The 21,834-nt window shown below is 40.8% G+C and overlaps 1 protein-coding gene across 2 annotated transcripts; it reads left to right on the forward strand.

The window, feature by feature from the left end:
* The first annotated feature begins 12,136 nt into the window (after positions 1–12,136).
* On the forward strand, positions 12,137–21,598 carry aldoab (aldolase a, fructose-bisphosphate, b). Of its 2 annotated transcripts, none has more exons than XM_052611054.1 (7): positions 12,137–12,301; positions 17,287–17,403; positions 17,505–17,771; positions 17,862–18,022; positions 19,503–19,761; positions 20,166–20,365; positions 21,311–21,598. In XM_052611054.1, exons 2-7 carry the CDS (start codon positions 17,292–17,294, stop codon positions 21,404–21,406), a joined length of 1,095 nt encoding a protein of 364 aa, XP_052467014.1. In that variant the 5' UTR covers positions 12,137–12,301; positions 17,287–17,291; the 3' UTR covers positions 21,407–21,598. The 2 variants fall into 2 exon arrangements, with proteins under 2 accessions (XP_052467014.1, XP_052467015.1); XM_052611055.1 differs by having other exon boundaries at positions 12,144–12,301; positions 17,292–17,403.
* Positions 21,599–21,834: the final 236 nt, after the last annotated feature.

A 21,834-nucleotide genomic window follows, 5' to 3' on the forward strand; every position in this document is an offset into this window, starting at 1 on the left:
CTGCTACAAATGAGCACTGTTTTTATGTTCGTCGGACCTACAATTGAGCCCGTGGGCGGGCTTAGTTGTAACAGACAGAGGGTTTGTTGTAACAGTTGCTGGAAGAGTCAGATTTCACACGATAACTTCAAAATCAGTTTAGTTTAGATTGTAGTACCATTTCCTTATAGTATACTCAACTAAATGTTTTATTCTACATAGCACAGTATGTAAATTTTTTGATCTATTAAAACAATATTCTTGAGTGTAGACAAAGATTTATTTTCAACAATAAACTGGTTCAATAATTATAATAATTTATTTTTCTTATTACAGTAGGCATAGTAGATAAATACATTAATGAATAAATAAAAACATCTCACTCTTAACAATTATGAAGACATTTCAACCTCTTCAACTGTGTGATTTAAGGGAGATTAAACAACAAATCATGTCAATTTTTTTATTTTACTTTTAAAACAGACCTGTATATAGGCCTCAGTTTCATGAACCGATAGGCTAACATTTTAGAAATCATGTAACTTTCTTTTTTTATCTTAAGACATTTTAAAATGTGCATAAACCATTTCATTTCACAAGACATTTAAATATTTGCATAAGCTTTTTCAAGGTAAAGATAAAAAAAAAAGAAAAAAATAATCTGTTTCTGTATAACTGATATTTTGAATGAATTGAATAACTGGTTATTTTGTATCAGTACTAATAAATGATAAATCTAACAAATATTCATCACGTAGTAAGTGGAAACATTTTCAACATACCACTGTACGAGCCTAGAAACTTTACTCATTAAAGGGATGTTTCACCCAAAAGTGAAAATTTCCCACCCTTTTGTCATCCTAGGTGTACATGACATTTTTCTTTCAGACGAATATAATCTGAGTTATATTAAAAAATGTCCAGGCTCTTCCAAGCTATATAATAGGAGTGAATGGGTATATTTTCCATCACAGATGAATGTGCTCTGATGGACTTCCAAAAAAATATACTCATTAACTCTTATTATAAAGCTTGAAAGATCCAGGACATTTTTTAAATACAACTCGAATTGTATTAGTCTGAAAGAAGAATGTCATATACACCTATGGCTCCAGGGTGAGTAAATCATTGGCTCCTTTTCATTTTTGAGTGAACTATCCCTTTAATACAACTTACTCTTCATCACAGACGTGACAAACATAATGTTAATTTCCCTCTGTGCATAATTCATGTGACCACCCATCACAAAAGACACATTTAACCCATTTCTCTCCAGGTGCAGAGGATGTAAATTGTAAAAAAAAAAAGCCCTGGTGAAGAGAGGAGGAGCCCTGATGTAGTGTGGAGGAGCCCTGGTGGAGTGTGGAGGAGCCCTGGTGAAGAGAGGAGGAGCCCTGGTGGAGTGTGGTGAGGCCCCGGTGAAGAGAGGAGGAGCCCTGGTGAAGAGAGGAGGAGCCCTGGTGAAGAGAGAAGGAGCCCTGGTGGAGTTTGGTGAAGCCCTGGTAAAGAGAGGAGGAGCCCCTGGTGGAGCGTGGAGGAGCCCTGGTGAAGAGAGGAGGAGCCCTGGTGGAGTGTGGAGGAGCCCTGGTGGAGTGTGGAGGAGCCCTGGTGAAGTGTGGAGGAGCCCTGGTGAAGAGAGGAGGAGCCCTGGTGGAGTGTGGTGGAACCCTGGTAAAGAGAGGAGGAGCCTTGGTGGAGTGTGGAGGAGCCCTGGTGGAGTGTGGAGGAGCCCTGGTGGAGTGTGGTGGAGCCCTGGTGAAGAGAGGAAGAGCCCTTGTGGAGTGTGGAAGAGCCCTGGTGAAGAGAGAAGGAGCCCTGGTGGAGTTTGGTGGAGCCCTGGTGAAGAGAGGAGGAGCCCCTGGTGGAGTGTGGTGGAGCCCTGGTGAAGAGAGGAGGAGCCATGGTGGAGTGTGGTGGAGCCCTGGTGAAGTGTGGAGGAGCCCTGGTGAAGTGTGGAGGAGCCCTGGTGAAGAGAGGAGGAGCCCTGGTGGAGTGTGGTGGAGCCCTGGTAAAGAGAGGAGGAGCCCTGGTGGAGTGTGGAGGAGCCCTGGTGGAGTGTGGAGGAGCCCTGGTGGAGTGTGGTGGAGCCCTGGTGAAGAGAGGAGGAGCCCTTGTGGAGTTTGGTGGAGCCCTGGTGAAGAGAGGAGGAGCCCCTGGTGGAGCGTGGAGGAGCCCTGGTGAAGAGAGGAGGAGCCCCTGGTGGAGCGTGGAGGAGCCGTGGTGAAGAGAGGAGGAGCCCTGGTGGAGTGTGGTGGAGCCCTGGTGAAGAGAGGAGGAGCACTGGTGGAGTGTGGTGGAGCCCTGGTGAAGTGTGGAGGAGCCCTGGTGAAGTGTGGAGGAGCCCTGGTGAAGAGAGGAGGAGCCCTGGTGGAGTGTGGTGGAGCCCTGGTAAAGAGAGGAGGAGCCCTGGTGGAGTGTGGAGGAGCCCTGGTGGAGTGTGGAGGAGCCCTGGTGAAGAGAGGAGGAGCCCTGGTGGAGTGTGGAGGAGCCCTGGTGAAGAGAGGAGGAGCCCTGGTGGAGTGTGGTGGAGCCCTGGTGAAGAGAGGAGGAGCCCTTGTGGAGTGTGGAAGAGCCCTGGTGAAGAGAGAAGGAGCCCTGGTGGAGTTTGGTGGAGCCCTGGTGAAGAGAGGAGGAGCCCCTGGTGGAGCGTGGAGGAGCCCTGGTGAAGAGAGGAGGAGCCCTGGTGGAGTGTGGTGGAGCCCTGGTGAAGAGAGGAGGAGCCCTGGTGGAGTGTGGTGGAGCCCTGGTGAAGTGTGGAGGAGCCCTGGTGAAGTGTGGAGGAGCCCTGGTGAAGAGAGGAGGAGCCCTGGTGGAGTGTGGTGGAGCCCTGGTAAAGAGAGGAGGAGCCCTGGTGGAGTGTGGAGGAGCCCTGGTGAAGAGAGGAGGAGCCCTGGTGGAGTGTGGTGGAGCCCTGGTGAAGAGAGGAGGAGCCCTTGTGGAGTGTGGAAGAGCCCTGGTGAAGAGAGAAGGAGCCCTGGTGGAGTTTGGTGGAGCCCTGGTGAAGAGAGGAGGAGCCCCTGGTGGAGCGTGGAGGAGCCCTGGTGAAGAGAGGAGGAGCCCTGGTGGAGTGTGGAGGAGCCCTGGTGAAGTGTGGAGGAGCCCTGGTGAAGTGTGGAGGAGCCCTGGTGAAGAGAGGAGGAGCCCTGGTGGAGCCCTGGTAAAGAGAGGAGGAGCCCTGGTGGAGTGTGGAGGAGCCCTGGTGGAGTGTGGAGGAGCCCTGGTGAAGAGAGGAGGAGCCCTGGTGGAGTGTGGTGGAGCCCTGGTGAAGAGAGGAGGAGCCCTTGTGGAGTGTGGAAGAGCCCAGGTGAAGAGAGAAGGAGCCCTGGTGGAGTTTTGTGGAGCCCTGGTGAAGAGAGGAGGAGCCCCTGGTGGAGCGCGGAGGAGCCCTGGTGAAGAGAGGAGGAGCCATGGTGGAGTGTGGTGGAGCCCTGGTGAAGAGAGGAGGAGCCCTGGTGGAGTGTGGTGGAGCCCTGGTGGAGAGAGGAGCAGCCCTGGTGGATTGTGGAGGAGCCCTGGTAAAGAGAGGAGGAGCCCTGGTGGAGTGTGGTGGAGCCCTGGTGGAGTGTGGAGGAGCCCTGGTGGAGTGTGGAGGAGCCCAGGTGGAGTGTGGAGGAGCCCTGGTGGACTGTGGAGGAGCCCTGGTGGAGTGTGGTGGAGCCCTGGTGGAGTGTAGTGGAGTCCTGGTAAAGAGAGGAGGAGCCCTGGTGGAGTGTGGAGTAGCCCTGGTGAAGAGAGGAGGAGCCCTGGTGGAGTCTGGAGGAGCCCTGGTAAAGAGAGGAAGATCCCTGGTGGAGTGTGGTGGAGCCCTGGTGAAGAGAGGAGGAGCCCTGGTGGAGTGTGGAGGAGCCCTGGTGAAGAGAGGAGCAGCCCTGGTGGAGTGTGGAGGAGCCCTGGTGAAGAGAGGAGGAGCCCTGGTGGAGTGTGGTGGAGCCCTGGTGGAGTGTGAAGGGACCCTGGTGGAGTGTGGAAGAGCCCTGGTGAAGAGAGGAGGAGCCCTGGTTGAGTGTGGAGGAGCCCTGGTGGAGTGTGGTGGAGCCCTGGTGGAGTGTGGTGGAGCCCTGGTGGAGTGTGGAGGAGCCCTGGTGAAGAGAGGAGGAGCCCTGGTGGAGTGTGGAGTAGCCCTGGTGAAGAGAGGAGGAGCCCTGGTGAAGTGTGGAGGAGCCCTGGTGAAGAGAGGAAGATCCCTGGTGGAGTGTGGAGGAGCCCCGGTGAAGAGAGGAGGAGCCCTGGTGGAGTGTGGAGGAGCCCTGGTGAAGAGAGGAAGAGCCCTGGTGAAGAGAGGAAGAGCCCTGGTGGAGTGTGGAGGAGCCCTGGTGAAGAGAAGAGGAGCCCTGGTGGAGTGTGGAGGAGCCCTGGTGAAGAGAGGAGGAGCCCTGGTGGAGTGTGGAGTAGCCCTGGTGAAGAGAGGAAGAGCCCTGGTGAAGTGTGGAGGAGCCCTGGTGAAGAGAGGAAGATCCCTGGTGGAGTGTGGAGGAGCCCTGGTGAAGAGAGGAGGAGCCCTGGTGGAGTGTGGAGGAGCCCTGGTGAAGAGAGGAAGAGCCCTGGTGAAGAGAGGAAGAGCCCTGGTGGAGTGTGGAGGAGCCCTGGTGAAGAGAAGAGGAGCCCTGGTGGAGTGTGGAGGAGCCCTGGTGAAGAGAGGAAGAGCCCTGGTGGAGTGTGGAGAAGCCCTGGAGGAGTCTGGCGGAATCTGCAGAGGATGTCAAGGTAGTTGGCTCTGGTCGGTTGCATATTCAGGAGCAAAGTAATTTTCTCCAAACACATCAGGGCTGTAGGCCCAGATACCAGAGCTTATGAGTGCAATGTGGCGAGAAAGTAAAACGATGCCTCTTTCTCTACAGAAATCCATGACTGGCACAGACAGGTGGGACACATGATTGTCCAGCAAGAGAAGTACCTTCATTTCTAGCAAGGGTTTTGTATGGTTGGCAAAAGTGGTGAAGGAACTGCAAAAATTCCTCTGCTTGCATCCAACCAGACCCATTTGCTACTCCAGCTTATGCAGAAAGTGAAAGTGAAAGTGAAGTGACATTCAGCCAAGTATGGTGACCCATACTCAGAATTTGTGCTCTGCATTTAACCCATCCGAAATGCACACACATAGAGCAGTGAACACAAACACACACACTGTGAGCACACACCCGGAGCAGTGGGCAGCCATTTATGCTGCGGCGCCCGGGGAGCAGTTGGGGGTTCGATGCCTTGCTCAAGGGCACCTAAGTCGTGGTATTGAAGGTGGAGAGAGAACTGTACATGCACTCCCCCCACCCACAATTCCGTCTGGCCCGAGACTAGAACCCACAACCCTTCGATTGGGAGTCCAACCCTCTAACCATTAGGCCACGACTTCCCATGAAGGCCCTTCATGGATGAAGTGAGAGTAAAATCGTTTACGGGGAAAAACAAAAAACGGAGTCACCGAATTCCCCAGGGCATTAATGGCCACTGCCATAGTCACAAGCGTACCCCTTTCTCCAGATGTCATTGCTCCAATCTGGCACACTCCTTTTGTCTTTAGTTTCTTTTTTCTTGTCTTCGCCACCTGGCTACTGTTGTAAAATGTTGAGAGATTCAAACAAAAAGTAATAATAAAATTCAACAAAATAATAAATAAAGACTGCAAGTGACGTCACTAGCGGAAGCACAAGTGTCTGAGAGTGCAAGTCTGAGAGGGCAAGTGCAAGTCTGCAGCCAGACCCTTCTCCTCAAACTACAATCAAACCTTAAAACGCTTTGGAAGGAATGCAATTTAATAAAAGAATAATAGCAGCCTAATATTGTTACAGTCTTCTGTCTTTCTGTCACCGTCTTCTGTGAGTGTTGTGTTTGTTTGGTGCCATGTGCTCTCTCCTGTCTTTTTCTGACCTTGCCCACCTTGTCACCTCATTATTGTTTAGTTGCTCCACCTGTGTTTCTCCCTTGCTCTGTCTGGCTAGATTAATGTTAATTGTGATTTGTTGGTTGTTGCTTGTCCTTCATGTTTTACATTCCGGTTGCTTCTGCTCATTTCGCTGTTGTTTTGGTTCTGTTTTGTTTTTTGCCTCGTTGGCCTTTTTGTTCTCATTTATTAAAAAGTAATTTCTTCCCTGCACTTGGACCCAGACCCTGTTTCTTCCTCTGCGCGTCCGTGACAAATATAATCAACCAAAACATTCAAAATGGCTGAACATATAAGTACAATATAATTAGGATTTTAACAACACATTTTGATTATTGATGTTCTTTTGCTGCTACTGTATAATCGTGCAGTTTTATTCTTTTATTTTATTTTTTAAACTACACATTACATTGATGAACATACTGGCAATACTGATGCACTGTTTAGTCTTAACACAAAACAGGTACGAACAGATGCAGAAATCCCAGTCCAAATAAAAAGTGGACATATCGGATTTGAACAACTAAGTATAATGTCCTCAAAGATAAAATCAAAAGCCACAGTGAACGAGTCAGTGATGCAATCATACAGACTTGTATGTAAATCACAACCATCCAAGATGGCAGCCGAGCCACACCTATGTGTTGACCTCAGTGTTTGAGATCTCAAGGTTTTAGTTTTTTTTGTGATGTTTTATGTCTTTTTTATGTCTTTTAAACTCAAATGAGTATACTCTTGAGAAACAGGACATTCTCTTCCATACTGGGATTATTTTAATAGCGGATAAGGCTGAATTTTGAACTTAAAACCTGGACATTGACCACCTGGTAGCCCTGTTTGCTAGCCACCACCTGGATGCCCTGCTAGCAGCCTGCTACAGGTAGCCCTGCTTGTTAGCCTGCTGCAACTAGCCCTGCAGCTAGTTACCACCTGCATGATCTATTGCTACCTTGCTGCTGGAATTACTGCTGCTTGCTTGCTAGCCGGTTCTTGGATGCCCTGCTGCTACCCTGCTACTGGTAGCTCTGCTGCTAGCCTGCTGTTGGTGGCCTTGCTTCATAGCCTGCTGCTGGTGGCTTTGTCTGCTAGCCATCACCTGGATGCTCTGTTGTTAGCCTGTTGCTGGTAGCTACCACCTGGATGCCTTGCTGCTAGCTGCCCTTGCTAGCTACCACCAGGATTCTGCTACTAGCTCCACTTGCTAGCCACCTTTCGGATGCCTTGTTGCTGGCCCCACTAGCTAGCCACCACCTGGATGCCCTGCTGCTAGCTTTGTTGCTGATAACCCTACTCCTAGCCTGCTACTATTAGCCTTGCTTGCGAGCTATCACTTGGAAGCTTCCCTGCTAGCCTCCATCCTATAGCCCTGACTTTTTGACTCCAAACTACTGTTCACCCCTGTTAAGGCTGTCTTCAACTAAACCTGGTAACTTGACATCATGCATTTTTTTATACTCTTCATACTTTTACAGTCCAGCCCTATACTAGATGAATTTAATATGCCCAAAATGAGTAGTATACTGATACAGTTAAATTACGCTCATTTCTCAATTTCATCTACAAGTTATTATGAGATGTACAGCCAGAAAATCAACCTGTGTTACCGAAATAATTGTTCACAAATTAATAACACCCTGTATCTCCAGAACTTATTGTTGTTAAATGATCATTTTACTGTCTCAGATTACTCTTTTTCTCAGTTCATAGAGGACAGTGGTAATGATAAATATTACCCAGCTAAACAAAAACTACGTTGTTTGATTATGCTTTTATTGATGTTATCTGGTAATGTTCAGCCCAATCCTGGTCCTGTTCTTGGTCTTCTTAATACTTTGCAATCCTTAGCCACTCCTTCAGATTTCAAAAGCAGACATGGCCTTGGGTTTATACATTTAAACGTTAGAAGCCTAGTCCCTAAAATGGATATGATTAGGATCTGGGCTAATACAACCAATGCTGATATCATTATTATCTCTGAAACCTGGCTTAAAAAATCTGTATCTGATGAATTTATTTCTATTGAAGGTTTTAAAGTTTATAGAACTGATCGGGTTGGCAAAGGAGGTGGGGTTGCCATATATGTGAAATCCAAGTTTTTAAGCTCGGTAACCCTGTCACTAACTAAAGCTAAACAGTTTGAAATTCTGACAGTGAAAGTGAATATTTCAAAAGACGCTGATATTACAGTAGTTGGGTGCTATAGACCTCCATCTGCTTCAAAGGATGCTTTCCAATCTATATCCGAAATATTACATAAAATTAATGACTCTGAATTTATTCTTATGGGTGATATGAATTGGGACTGGCTGTCTGGGAACTCTGATTGTTTTAAAGACTTATGTAATGACTTAAATTTAGTGCAACTTATTAATGAACCGACAAGAATAAATCCCAAAGCAGAAATAAAATCTACTCTCCTAGATCTAATCGTAACAAACTCAGTTCATAAATACACCTCAACTGCCGTATTTTGTAATGATGTCAGTGACCATTGTGCAGTCGCTTGTGTAAGAAATACAAAAATCCCTAAGGTAAAACCACGCATGATCCTAAAAAGACATTTCAAAAGTTTTGAACAACAAGCTTTTCTGCATGATCTGTATCATAGTGAACTCAGCAGGGTGTCTTTGTTTTCGGATGCTGAAATGGCATGGGATTTTTTTCATTCAAATTTTATTTCCATTGTAAATAAATATGTACCAATCAAAAAGTTTAGGATCAGTGGTAAGGACAATCATTGGTTTTCAGACAGCCTATCAGAGCTAATCTGTTTGAGAAATAAAATGTGGGCACAAGCCAGATTTTCCGACTCTTCTGCTGATTGGACTGCATTTAGAACTGTAAGAAACAAGTGTACTTTGATGATTAGAAAGTCCAAATCTGAGTTTTTTTTGAAGTCAACCACAGAAAACTTAAACAATCCTTTAAAGTTTTGGAAATCAATTAAATCTTTATCGGGTGCACGTGTGACCTCAAACCTCCCAGATCAGATTCTTATTGGTTCAGATGAAATAAAAGATAAAGCAGTCATAGTCAATCAGTTTAATAAACACTTTATTCAGGCTGGATTCATATTTAATCAAACCGTAAATAAATCTGTCCCATGTCCAGCCATGTCAGCATCTGAAAATGTAAATCGGGAATTGTTTAATTTTAAACCGATTTCAGTTTCAGAAGTTCATAAAGCCCTCAGAGACATTGATCACAAAAAGTCAGCAGGTACAGATAATCTGGATCCCTTTCTGTTAAAAGTGGCAGCTGATATTATTGCTGAGCCCATAGCGGATATTTTTAATTTGAGTCTTCTTTCTAACTCCATTCCTAAAAGTTGGAAGGCAGCCTATGTTCTCCCTTTACATAAAGGTGGAGACCCATCAGAATTGAATAATTACCGTCCAATATCAAAACTTTCTGTTTTGTCAAAGATCTTGGAATCATTTGTGAATGTACAGTTAAAACAGTATTTGACTGACAAAAATATTTTAAATAATTTTCAGTCAGGGTTCAGAAGTGGCCATAGCACTATCACTGCTGCTACATTAGTGACAAATGATATTATTGGGGCCTTAGATAAGAAGCAACATTCTGCTGCATTATTTGTTGATCTTTCTAAGGCATTTGATTCGGTTGATCATGGATTGTTATTGACCAAACTACGTTCAATTGGTTTAAGTGAGAAGGCTGTTGCATGGTTCCAGAATTATTTGGTAGATCGTATTCAATGTGTTTATGCTGAGGGTTATAAATCTGATTTTCTTGAGATAACTAAAGGTGTCCCTCAAGGATCAATCTTAGGACCCATTTTGTTTTCAATTTTTATAAATGATTTGGATAGAGATGTTCAAGCCAAATTACATTTATACGCTGATGATACAGTGGTTTACACCCAGGCTTCCACCATTTCAGTAGCAGTGCAGGAACTTCAGACTGCATTTCAGGCATTGCAATACACATTATTGAGTCTAAAATTGGTTTTAAATACACAGAAAACAAAGTTTATGGTCTTCTCAAAAGCTCGAGCACAGCTACTCGACAATTGTGGCATTTTGTCATTAGATGGGAAATCAATTGAAAGAGTGTCTTCATATAAGTACTTGGGGATATGGATAGATGATAAGCTTTCCTTCAATGAACATATTACTGCTTTAGTTAAGAAACTTAAAGTCAAGCTTGGCTTCTATTACAGAAACAAATCTTGCTTTACTTTTAGTGCTAGGAAGAAACTTGTGGAAGCTACTTTTCTGCCTGTAATTGATTATGGAGATATATTGTACATGCATGCTGCATTTTCCATCCTGCGTCATGTAGATTCAGTTTACCATGCATCACTACGATTCATAACAAATACAAAGTCCCTTACCCATCACTGCATTCTTTATGATTTAGTTGGTTGGACATCACTTAAAATTCGTAGACAACAGCACTGGTATATCTTTATTTATAAAGCTATACTTGGCAAATTTCCACTGTACCTCTGTAACCTCCTCTCTGTTTGCTCTGGTACCTATCAGATACGCTCCTCAAAGTGGTTGCTTTTTAATGTGCCACGAGTTATAACCGAATTGGGAAAAACTGCCTTTTCTTATTTAGCACCTTGGGGGTGGAATAATCTACAAAAAGAGCTAAAGTTAGAAACCCTTATGTCCTTAAATGAATTTAAAACTACTATAAAGAGTGTTGTGATGGAGACATGTTCTTGTTTTTCTTAAGAGTCTCATTGTGTTTTATATTTTTATTTTTAATATTTTGTACTTCTTTTATTGTTAAAATGTACTTTAGTGTTTGTTATGTATGCATTTGTTGTGATTTGGCTGCTACCTTGGCCAGGTCTCTCTTGTAAAAGAGATTCTGAATCTCAATGGGACCTCCTGGTTAAATAAAGGTATAATAATAATAACCTGTTCCAAGATTAACCGAAAATTACAATAGAATTTTCACTCTGTACTGTCATTCTGGCATTAAAAAAGTAAATACTCTATTACTCTATTTAGTTGGTTTTATGTGATCCAAGAAATCAAAGGAACATTTTTAGCAGTTGGTGATGCTATTGATTTTGAGTGCACTGAATCAGTGTGCCAAATTTCAAAACATTGCTCAAAATAGGCCGTTAAAAATCCCATAGAAAGGATTCAAAAACATGTATATACAGTTGTTTGAAACGAGAATAAAGACTTTAAGATTTTAAGGTCTGAAATATTATATTCTTGAACTGGGTGATCCCTAAAAACATTTATCTTTCTCTGTGAATGTTTGAATGTGCATGAAATTAAATTAACATTATGGCATTCTGTTGAGCAAAGTGTTAAGTGAGACTTTGTCTCTATTGTAAATAAAGTCTAGGCCAATTCCTCTTTCTGTGTATTTTCATTTCTGTTTCCTTAAAATTTATGCAAAGATATAATAAATATAAATAATAAATAAAAACATCCTTTAACAAAAAAAATATATATATTAATGAATTAATGCATTTATTATTATTTGTTGACCTATCTTGATTGATGAGCAGTTAGCTCTCAGCCCTTTTTAGCTTTCTGTATGTTCGTAACAGACCAAGTTTCAGTTTCATTTATCTTAACCTCCTCAACATAGTTAATATAATACAAATATAATATATATAATAATAAATAATAATAATAAAATGCCAGTTTCTCAAGAAATAAGTAGACCTTTATTATACGGTAACTCATTCTTAACTATGAATGATGATTTTGTGCCCTAAGAAATAAAATCTTGTAAATGTTCAAAGTTTAAAAATAACTGTGCGGTCATTAGCTGTGAAGAACAAGACCATTGCAGAGCGGAAAGTTTTTTGTGGTTTACAGAAAATGTCCTAAATGCCAAGTCAGACCATCTGCAAAGATGAGAAAAAAAAGTATATATATAAATATATATACAGACACACACATATCTTTGATCAAAGTTTCTTGGTGAAAATAAAAATGTGACTTCACACTCACATAGCAGGAGTTTATTGGCCTTTGTACCTTAAAAGAGACCGTAAAAGTGTTGCACCATTTATTGTTAACACACATGGGTGTGCAAATATATGAAATGAGGTGTTGCAATTGTTAAGGTTGCAGAGGAGGACAGCTTTGAAACTGTCTTTCACACTTTCTCCAACTTTAAACATCTCCATGCACCCTTTAACATGTTTGCACGAGGGCTCACTCAACTGTAAAGCTTTTTATTCCACACAGTCTCTTCTATGGGTCCTCCTGGCTCTCTTGCATGTTTGGGAATGTTGCTACCCTTCTCCAGTGTCAGGATAGAGCTAATTTTAGCCAGACAGCTGAATGTGAGGGGTCATAAAGCTGGATAAATGCAGTGGCCAATCTGCCAGGCAACTGTCTTGTTCTGTGGCAGATCTTTTCTTCTTCCTCCTTCTCTTTCGCTCTCCCTCGCTTCAAGTGTCGCTCCATTTTGTCTGTGCTCCTTACAGCAAGAAAGGTAAGAAAATAGTTTTTAAAATGCATTTGAATTCTGTTTTAACTGGACATTGATATAAGAAGGCTACAGTTTCACAGTGCTAAGTTAACAATATAAATAGCACATTGTGGCTGTATAGCTTCAGCAGAACAAAACACTTCAAAATAAAAAAGGAGGAGGAAGCAAGAGTTCTGTTTCCTTCCTGATTACAACACTCAGAACTGCAACAAAGTGTTAGGCCTCATGAATTGAAATATTTATCACACACTGCTACAGATTTTACTGGCGGTGTTAGATATTGCAAAAGGCTGACTATATCTAAAGGCTTCTTATGTGTAATTGACTTTTCGGAGCAAGATCTGCTTAATGTTTTAAAGCAATTCACCAATATTAATATTGCTAATAATTTTTGTTAAATATAATATTTTTACAATTTGAATTTCGCAGCATATCAGTATGGTCACTCACTAATAATACTGGCACCACTGGAGCAAACATGATCAACATGTTGAATAATAAAAATGACAATATTCTAAAGCAATATAAATCTTAATGTAAATATAAGACTATATTTCTAACTACTGCAGAAAAGCAACAATAGTCCGCAGATTCTAATGATATTTACACAGCAAAGACATTTAGTAAATCATAGAGAAACAAGTCTAAATAATTCATTTGAAACGATTCAAAACAGTCTTATTACTGTTGGAAAACTAAACTGGCGGGCATCCTTCAGTCCAATGTTATAAAGGTAAGTGCACCTGTACTGTAGGCCTTCTATATGCTAGTTTTTTTATATTTTGCTTTTATAACCAGTGGCTCATTATAATTGTTATAAAAATTATATATATATCAAGTATCAATGCCTGGGTCTCTGAGAGTTAAAGTGTAGAAATGATAATTTAGTAGTTGCAGCAGGCAATGTTCCCCAATAAAGCAAAGTATAACAAATTGTTTATATATATATATTTGTGTGTGTGTGTGTGTGTGTATTTGGATGTACCCTTGTGCTAGAACAGCACATCAACACCAGTGCAGCTGGTAGAAGCTAGTTTATATATAGTCTGAACACTTAGGCAGTAATGTCAAAAAGGGCAATGGTAGATTCAGCTATGAGGCGGGTGGGGGGGGGGGGGGCAGGAAAAGAGTTTGTCCTACATTCTTCAAATAAAGGTCAACAATGAGAGTAGGCCTCATGTAGGCCTTATGCTTACTTACAGGGTGAGGGGAGTAAAAACGTGGGAGTAAGTGACAGTCATTATGAGGAAATGAAAAAGAAAAAAAGATACAGATGAAGAGGACGAGTTGAGCATGTTGTCGCAGCATATGCCCCACTAATATAATCACTAATCTATTAAAGAAAAGCAGAAGTTCTATCAAATAAAAGGGGGGACCTTATCTTTCAAGTCAAACAAATTATGATAGCAGACAGTATTTTTAAATATGGGTGGGAAAAAAAAAACTCTCTGTAAAATATTTCCCCATCACAACATCCCTTTTGAGTCACTGATGATTTAGAAGATATTTTAATCCAAAAAAGGAAATTATAGTAATTCCTACAATAGCCAAGAGTTCAATGCCGTATGCTTTTTGTGCTTCATATCGTCTACAACACATTACTATGCTTGTTTGATTTTCTTTGACATGGTATTCTTGGCATTTTTAATATGTTGTCCTAAAAAGTAGTGAAATACACCAGCATACAATGATTTACGGAACAGAATGTTATTTTAACAACATAAAAACACAGCTAAAACAACAACTCTTAATCTATAGCTAATTGAGACATAATGATATTGGAATATAATAGCAAAGACCCCAGTGGTAAGTAATGTTAAGATGTTATCAGTACCAAATTTATGAAACGGAAGCTTATTTTTAATACAAAAAAGATATACCCAGGGATATTATTTTAACACAGAAGACAATCTTCAATCTATAACTAGCTAAGTAAAATATTGTAAAGTTATGTTGTAAAGCCTTTTACGGATGTTTAATAAAACACAAACTTCCCTAAAACAAGGTGGTTTCCTATCATGGTGTGAGCAGCTGTGGCCTAATGGTTAGAGAGCTGGACTAGTTACCAGGAAGTTGCTGGTTGGAGTCTCGGTCGGTGGAGTGAATGAATAGTGCTCTCTTCCACCCTCAGCACCCACGGTTGAAGTGCCCCTTGAGCAAGGCACTGAATCCCTGGGTGCTGGATATATTGCTGCCCACTGCTCTGGGGGTGTGTGTGTGTGCACTTGCATGGGTTAAATGCAGAGCACCAGTTCCGAGTATGGGCTACCATGCTTGGCAAATGCAATGACTTTCACTTTTTCACTATCTAAGCTATGTTAATTATCTTTGGAGAAAGACTCACTCAGTTTTTTTCATACGTCACAACACGTTCAGTGTTTAAAATGTTATCTTAGGTTTCAGACACTTAAATAGACATTTAAGTACTAGGTGGAGGGAAAAAGTTTTTGTTAAATACACACTGATTTTTATGGAAAGCGGCAAAAATAATGCTTTCAATTAAAATGACCATGTGTTTTATTGCTATCAAACACATTGTGCAGGTAACCATAAACTTTTTTTCTCTGTTTTACTCCAAGTTCATTGGCCACTTAATGTCATGCATTTCGGCAGGAATGGGTGAATTTACGTGATGTTAATCTGACAGATCCACGCAACAGCATCCAGTGCACATTATAGATCAACTGGCATGGTTATTAATATGTACTTCTGGGGATTGTATTGAGGCTCCAAAATTCGCATTATTTGTATAGAATATACAAATGTAAAAACAAAAGAAAATTTAAGAATCATACTTTTGTTGATGGTGGTGTTGGTGTAGTGGATAAGACACATGCCTTTGGTGTGAGAGACCTGGGTTCAAATCCACTGTGAGACACCAATGTGTCCCTGAGCAAGACACTTATCCTCTAGTTGCTCCAGAGGCATGCTACCTCTTACACATATATAGCAATTGTAAGTTGCTTTGGATAAAAGCGTCAGCTAAATGTAAGTGTAGAATTTTGGTAACAGAGCTTATTTTCACCAAAAGCCAATGGGAAAATACTGGCTTTTTGTCAAAGGAACCAGGATGATGTTAACATACGTATGGGTTCACCTTAAAAAAAACAACAACACTACTCCATTGACAGGTTAATTTTCCAGCCCAGCTCTGACTAAACCAGTGGAGCAAATCTGGTGCATAATTATCGGTTTGACTGAGCAGTGGCCAAATGATTATGGAAGTAATCAGGAAACAACCATCTGTTTGATGACTGACACAGCAATTAGTACTTTACAGTAAATTTAAAGTTCCACAATATCATCTTATACCATCAGTATACCAGTCACAGCTCGACCTGAGTTTTGTGTTTGTCTTTTATCTTTTGTCACAGTTGGTTTTGGGTTTTGTGGTCATGTCTTTTTATTATTAATACAGTCATGTTACATGCAGAAAAGCGGAGTCATATGTCACAGCTTTTTCAGAGTGACTGCAGAGTGCTGATGTCAACACAGCTGTTTAACAATTGGCCAAATTTACCACATAATGATGCATGTTTCTAAAGGCTGATTTATACTTCTGATATGCACCTCTACATAAATATCACTGCACGTCAAATCCACACAGACTGCAAGCACAGTGATTGGTCTGCTAGTACCCCTCCCTCCGTATCTATTTGAGTTTTGTCTGTTTTGCACTTTAATATATTTGAATGTTACAATTTAAAACAAAACAAAGAACAAGTGTCTTATAAAATGTAGTATTACATCACTTTGTTATCCGCAACAAACAGTTGTTCTGCCGTTGTGCAAGTCCTTGTGGAAACTGAAAGAATGCAATCATCTGTGGTTTTATTGTCTCTGTCGTTTTATATAAATGATCAGTGCTTTGATATTTATTTGCCACCATCACAGCTGATGCTTCAAGCTGCTTCAGCTTTTGCCATGATTTGCAGGTTTGCAGGTTTTACACAAGCAACATGCCCATGGACACTGCAGACTAAGTGAAAACTTACACACATCCTGCAGTGCAGATGTTATGTCGTATGTCCGACACAGAAGTCAATTCCAATACTGAACATCTTCAATTCCAATACTGCTCACAAATGTTCAAAAAGTGTTCTTAGAACAATAAACGCTTTTTACTGTAGGCACAATATTATATTGAGTAACTTATGAAAAAAATACACACCCTCTTTTTTGATATTTAAATAGAATTTTTGTTTAACTTTGAAGAGATGGCTCTGTATTAAGCAGTATATAAAAAAGTAATTTGGTTGCTCATGAAAATTTCTGAAACATTTGTGTATTTGCCAAAGTTACATGTTATACATTTCATCTGTGAGAGTATGCAGACACCACAAGAGCATCACTACCAGTGCAGAAAGTATCCGACTTGACATCTCCGCTTTCAGTTCCACCCCTGATTGAGAGAGCTGCTGCTCTCGCTGATAGGTCTGAGAAACACTGCATGAAGTCAAACACACCTTATAGCAAGGCAACTGGTGGGTTCATTGTTGATCACACTTTCTGCAATGAGTCCCCCATAGTCGAATTGAACTGAACCCATATGCAGACATTAGAACCCAACTTGAATAAAACACAAAATTAGCAATGACTGAACATAACAAGAAACTCAACAAACAGAACACAAAGCTGAACAAGGAACAACTAAACATGAGGGCTATTTATACACAAGACTAATGACTGATCAAGGAACACCTATGAACAATAAAAATGATCAGCCAATGACTAAACAGTACTGAGAAACACATGACAAAAAACAACCAATCTGAGAAAGACACATAGAGCACATGGCAAGTACATGAGTGCAAGGGAATCATACAACAAACAGAAAGCAGGTAACATACCAGTGGGATTACAAAATAAAAGACAAACCCCAAAACCAACTGTGACAGAATGACCCGCATTCATTCCACAGTACTTTTTATTTGGCTACCATCTGTTCCTGTTCCTGTTTGTTCCTGATTTCACGTTTCTCTTTCCAGTAAAGATGCCTCATGCATATCCATTCCTAAGCCCTGATCAGAAGAAAGAGCTGAGCGATATTGCTCAGAGAATTGTTGCTCCTGGAAAGGGAATTCTTGCAGCTGATGAATCCACAGGTACATTAAAATACTCACTTGCTTCCAAAATGATAATTCACCGAACTGGACAATTTTTCCCCTTATTCACTGGCTTCCTTTTTACCATGTGGTCACTCTAGGCAGCGTAGCAAAGCGCTTCCAGAGCATCAACGCTGAGAACACAGAGGAGAACAGGAGGTTGTACCGTCAGTTGCTTTTCACCGCTGATGACTGCATCCTGCCCTGCATTGGAGGAGTCATCCTTTTCCATGAGACTCTCTATCAGAAGACTGATGATGGCAAGCCTTTCCCTCAGCTGATTAAGGAGAGAGGCATGGTGGTAGGAATCAAGGTGGACAAGGGTGTGGTACCTCTGGCTGGCACCAACGGAGAAACAACCACACAGGGTATAGATGATGTTTCCTCATATCCTTTTTAACTTTACTTTATTAATGTTATTCTCTCTTCTCACAAATGTCCATGCATGTCCATCTCAGGTCTGGATGGGCTGTACGAGCGCTGCGCTCAGTATAAAAAAGATGGTGCTGACTTTGCTAAATGGCGCTGCGTTTTGAAGATCACCCCCACAACACCATCCAATCTTGCTATTATTGAGAATGCCAATGTACTCGCCCGCTATGCCAGCATCTGCCAGATGGTGAGACACTTTACAATTTGCTTTGCTTTGGACATCCAGTGGTGACATAACACTATTAACACAATTTATTGTTTTCAGTCAAAGACCGGTGCAAAAACATCCATAAAACTGCAGCTGGGCAGTACATTTTCCAACTGTTTCAAGTCTTTGTTATTAAGATCACTTCTCAAAAGGAGAAAGAGCAAAGATTTGTTATGGCCATTTGTGAACCATATACATCAGCCTCCAGAGTATTTCAGTGGGTGTGATGTCAGGTGAAAACTATAAATACCAAAATTATTTATATATGTTTACGTTTATGCTCCGTGTCCATAAATGCTTTAAAACACATACAAAATAGAATGCCATTAATATTACTATGAACTGCAAAGCCGTAAAAAGAAGCAAAATAACTGATTTGGCGTGAATTATAAAATAATTAATCAACATGATTTAAAAGTGCATTGAGTAGTTCATTAGTTAACACTAGTCTTGCTGTTCTTTATTTACTCTAAATGCCATTAACACAGTGGTGTTTAAAGCTACATTGCCATCTATGGACCTGAATCAGTGTAAATGTGAAATCTTAGAGTGAAGAAAGACTTTCTTAACGGTTGTCATTGCTTATCTCAGTTTAATGTAACAAGTATCTGTGTAATTTTATGTAAATTACATCGATAATACTGAGATTCAGAGAATGGTCTACACAATAGATATGTTCCTGTATTTTTAAGTAATGCATCAGAATCTTAATTTGCAAAAAAGTTTCTATACTCGCTCGTGGTGGTTTTTGACTTTGCAAAAGAGTTATTGTAAATAATGGAAGATGGAAACATGTTGGCACCTATATATATAGAGATAGATAACATTTTTACACTTGCTCTAGGTGCTTTTTGACTTGTGAAAAATAGTTTTTGCGACTAACAGGAGATGGAAAAGCATTTGCAGAATATTTTCGGACATAGAGAATATTATTAAAGCATGACAAGTGTTTTCCATTTGTCTAATTTTGGCTCCTCACATCACCAAACAACACTATGCCACTATTGTATCCACAGGCAGTAGCCAATGAATGTGAGGATTCGCTCATAAGATTAGTATCATTAGCACCATTACATGGTGAAATACAATACATGGAACAACATGATACATTAAAACACTTTCTTTTTTTTTTTATAGACTACCGTTCATCTAATTTGAGCATAGTGTTTATTTGTGTCAAAATTACTATTGAATGCACCTTTAATATTATTATTAAAAATTATAGTTAATTTTATAGTTTTTTTTTTTTTTTTTTTTTTTTTGCATGGTTATTTGTATTTTGCTGCATTCATTTACAAATACAGGGTGTCACAAAAATGGCACAAGGCCATGGGTTCAATTCCCAGGAAAAACACATACTGATAAAATTGCATAGCCTGAATGCACTGTAAGTTGCTTTGGATAAAAGCGAATGCTAGATGTCACAGTGCACACACATTGTTTGCTTTTGTCTTCTCAGCATGGCATTGTGCCCATTGTGGAGCCTGAAATCCTGCCTGATGGTGACCATGATCTGAAGAGGTGCCAGTATGTGACGGAAAAGGTCCTGGCAGCTGTGTATAAGGCTCTTTCAGACCACCACGTGTACCTGGAAGGAACCCTGCTAAAACCCAACATGGTAACCGCTGGTCACTCTAGCTCCCACAAGTATGCCCCTCAAGAAATTGCCATGGCAACTGTCACTGCCCTGCGTTGCACTGTTCCCCCTGCAGTTCCTGGTGAGTCAGTTTTCCCTTGATTCCCCTTTGAATGGCACTTTGGAATGATCAATGGCCACCGTATTGAAGTGTTGACATCCAGAAAAAGTTATTTAAATATTTTTGTAAAATGATCATACACAACCAGGTGAAAATAACATTTTATACAGATAAATAGATATTAAAAATAGAAAATTCTAACTTATCTAAAATTCAAGGACACCTTAGTGACAATTTGGCATTTTTATATCAAACCTGTCTTCTAGTATACCTCATAAATAGTTAAAAATGTATACTTTTTATTTGTTTTGTTTTTTTTTTTTTGTTTTTTTTTTTATACACACTGCATCTATACAGCATGTAGTTCAACATGTGTTTGATGTAAAGATCACAACTCCAATGTCTACCATCTTCTTCTCTAAAAGGCATTACCTTCCTGTCCGGAGGCCAGAGTGAGGAGGAGGCCTCAATCAATCTGAGTGCCATTAACCAGTGTCCCCTAATCAAACCCTGGGCCCTAACCTTCTCTTACGGTCGTGCCCTGCAAGCCTCAGCACTGAAAGCCTGGGGGGGCAAGAAGGAGAACGGCAAGGCCTGCCAAGAGGAATTTGTCAAGAGAGCCATAGTACGTAAAACAACCTTTACACAATGAAACGTTGATTAGAGGTTGCAAATGAATACTTATTATATGTGTTGCCAGTTCCACTAGAGATTTGGAAATTGTATATGTTTAGACCTGGTAGCCTGATGAAGTATGCCATTCCACTAAAAAAGAAAAATCACACTTTACATAGCTGTATATAGAGTATACCTGGTCACATTTTAGCGGCCTCTGTTACACAAGTGTTTTACTATACAGTTTTTAATGTTAAGTTTTTTTTTTCATGAACACTTCCTGAAAGAGTCATTAGCCATGTACAGACTAACTGTACAATCTATGAGGCGTGTTTTTTTTTTCTTTTTTTTTAAGAACTACATTACCATGAAGCATTGAGAATGGCATAACCAAATTAAATAGAATGGAGAGATATTAAACTAATTTAAATGTCAATTTTCCATATTGAACCAGTATATTGCATTTTTTTTTTTTTTTTTGCAAATTATGCAGATATCCATAAAAGTTTAAGTAGGTAGGGAACGTGACTCTATTATGTGATTAGTGTTCTTTTGACTTTATTTGTTTTGATTCTCTGGTTTATGGAGATTTCTTTTCTAAATCATGATAAATACTGCGATTAAACATGAATATAAAAAAATACTCATGGTGTCAACAAAAGCGTATGCCATTAATAAACATTCTAGTAGTTCATAGTATAGGTCCGTTATGTTTTAAAGGTTTGTTGGAGTTCAAAATGTATGGAAAAAATGAATGAGATTTTTACTTTCAGATATTTGCACTCTTTTAAACATCAAACTTTAATGTAAAATTAGTTGAGTACCACATGATTACACCCATCAGTATGAACAAAATGCAATCCTGTGTAACAGAGGATATGTGCTAACATTTTTGTCATCCATCTCACTGTTCCTGTTTTTCAATAATCTAATGTGCGTCAATGTCCTCCTACAGAACAACAGCGCAGCAGCAGTTGGAAAATATGTCTCCAAAGGAGACACCGGAGCAGTGGCAGGCGAGTCTCTGTTTGTGGCCAACCATGCTTATTGAAGAAACACAAGTGACAACACTTCCGCTGACTCAACCGGATGTTTGCTCCTGTTCACACTGTGATGCATCATATCTGTAACCTAGACTCACTGTTACTCCTTTAGTTATTTTTTCACTGTCATTTGACAATGATGTCAAAGAAAATAAGTATCATTGTAACTGACCACTCAGTTGATAAAATCATTCAGTCTGCATCTGTTTCATGCTGTCATTCTACTGATCTGTCCTATTTTTGTGACTGCAGCCCATACAGTTTTGGGCTGGTTGGGAAGAAAGCGTTGGGTAGAAAGAGGGAAGTGGGACTGGCAAAGGTCCATGAGACGTTATATGTCGAAACGCTAACCACAAGGCCATCAGTGCCGACAAAATGATATATTATTTTAAAAAGATGTACACATCTATCTAGTATTTCTTCTCATGCCTTTAAT

The sequence above is a fragment of the Carassius gibelio genome, chromosome A12 (assembly GCF_023724105.1).
Source record: "Carassius gibelio isolate Cgi1373 ecotype wild population from Czech Republic chromosome A12, carGib1.2-hapl.c, whole genome shotgun sequence".
NCBI lineage: Eukaryota > Metazoa > Chordata > Actinopteri > Cypriniformes > Cyprinidae > Carassius > Carassius gibelio.

What these genes read in the sequence shown, in the direction of transcription:
- aldoab (XM_052611054.1), top strand. Translation starts at nt 17,292, where the DNA reads ATGCCTCATGCATATCCATTCCTAAGCCCTGATCAGAAGAAAGAGCTG. An exon ending in CGGAGAAACAACCACACAGG is followed by an intron (nt 17,772 to 17,861) that starts GTATAGATGATG and finishes TGTCCATCTCAG; the next exon opens with GTCTGGATGGGCTGTACGAG. An exon ending in TGTTCCCCCTGCAGTTCCTG is followed by an intron (nt 19,762 to 20,165) that starts GTGAGTCAGTTT and finishes CTTCTCTAAAAG; the next exon opens with GCATTACCTTCCTGTCCGGA.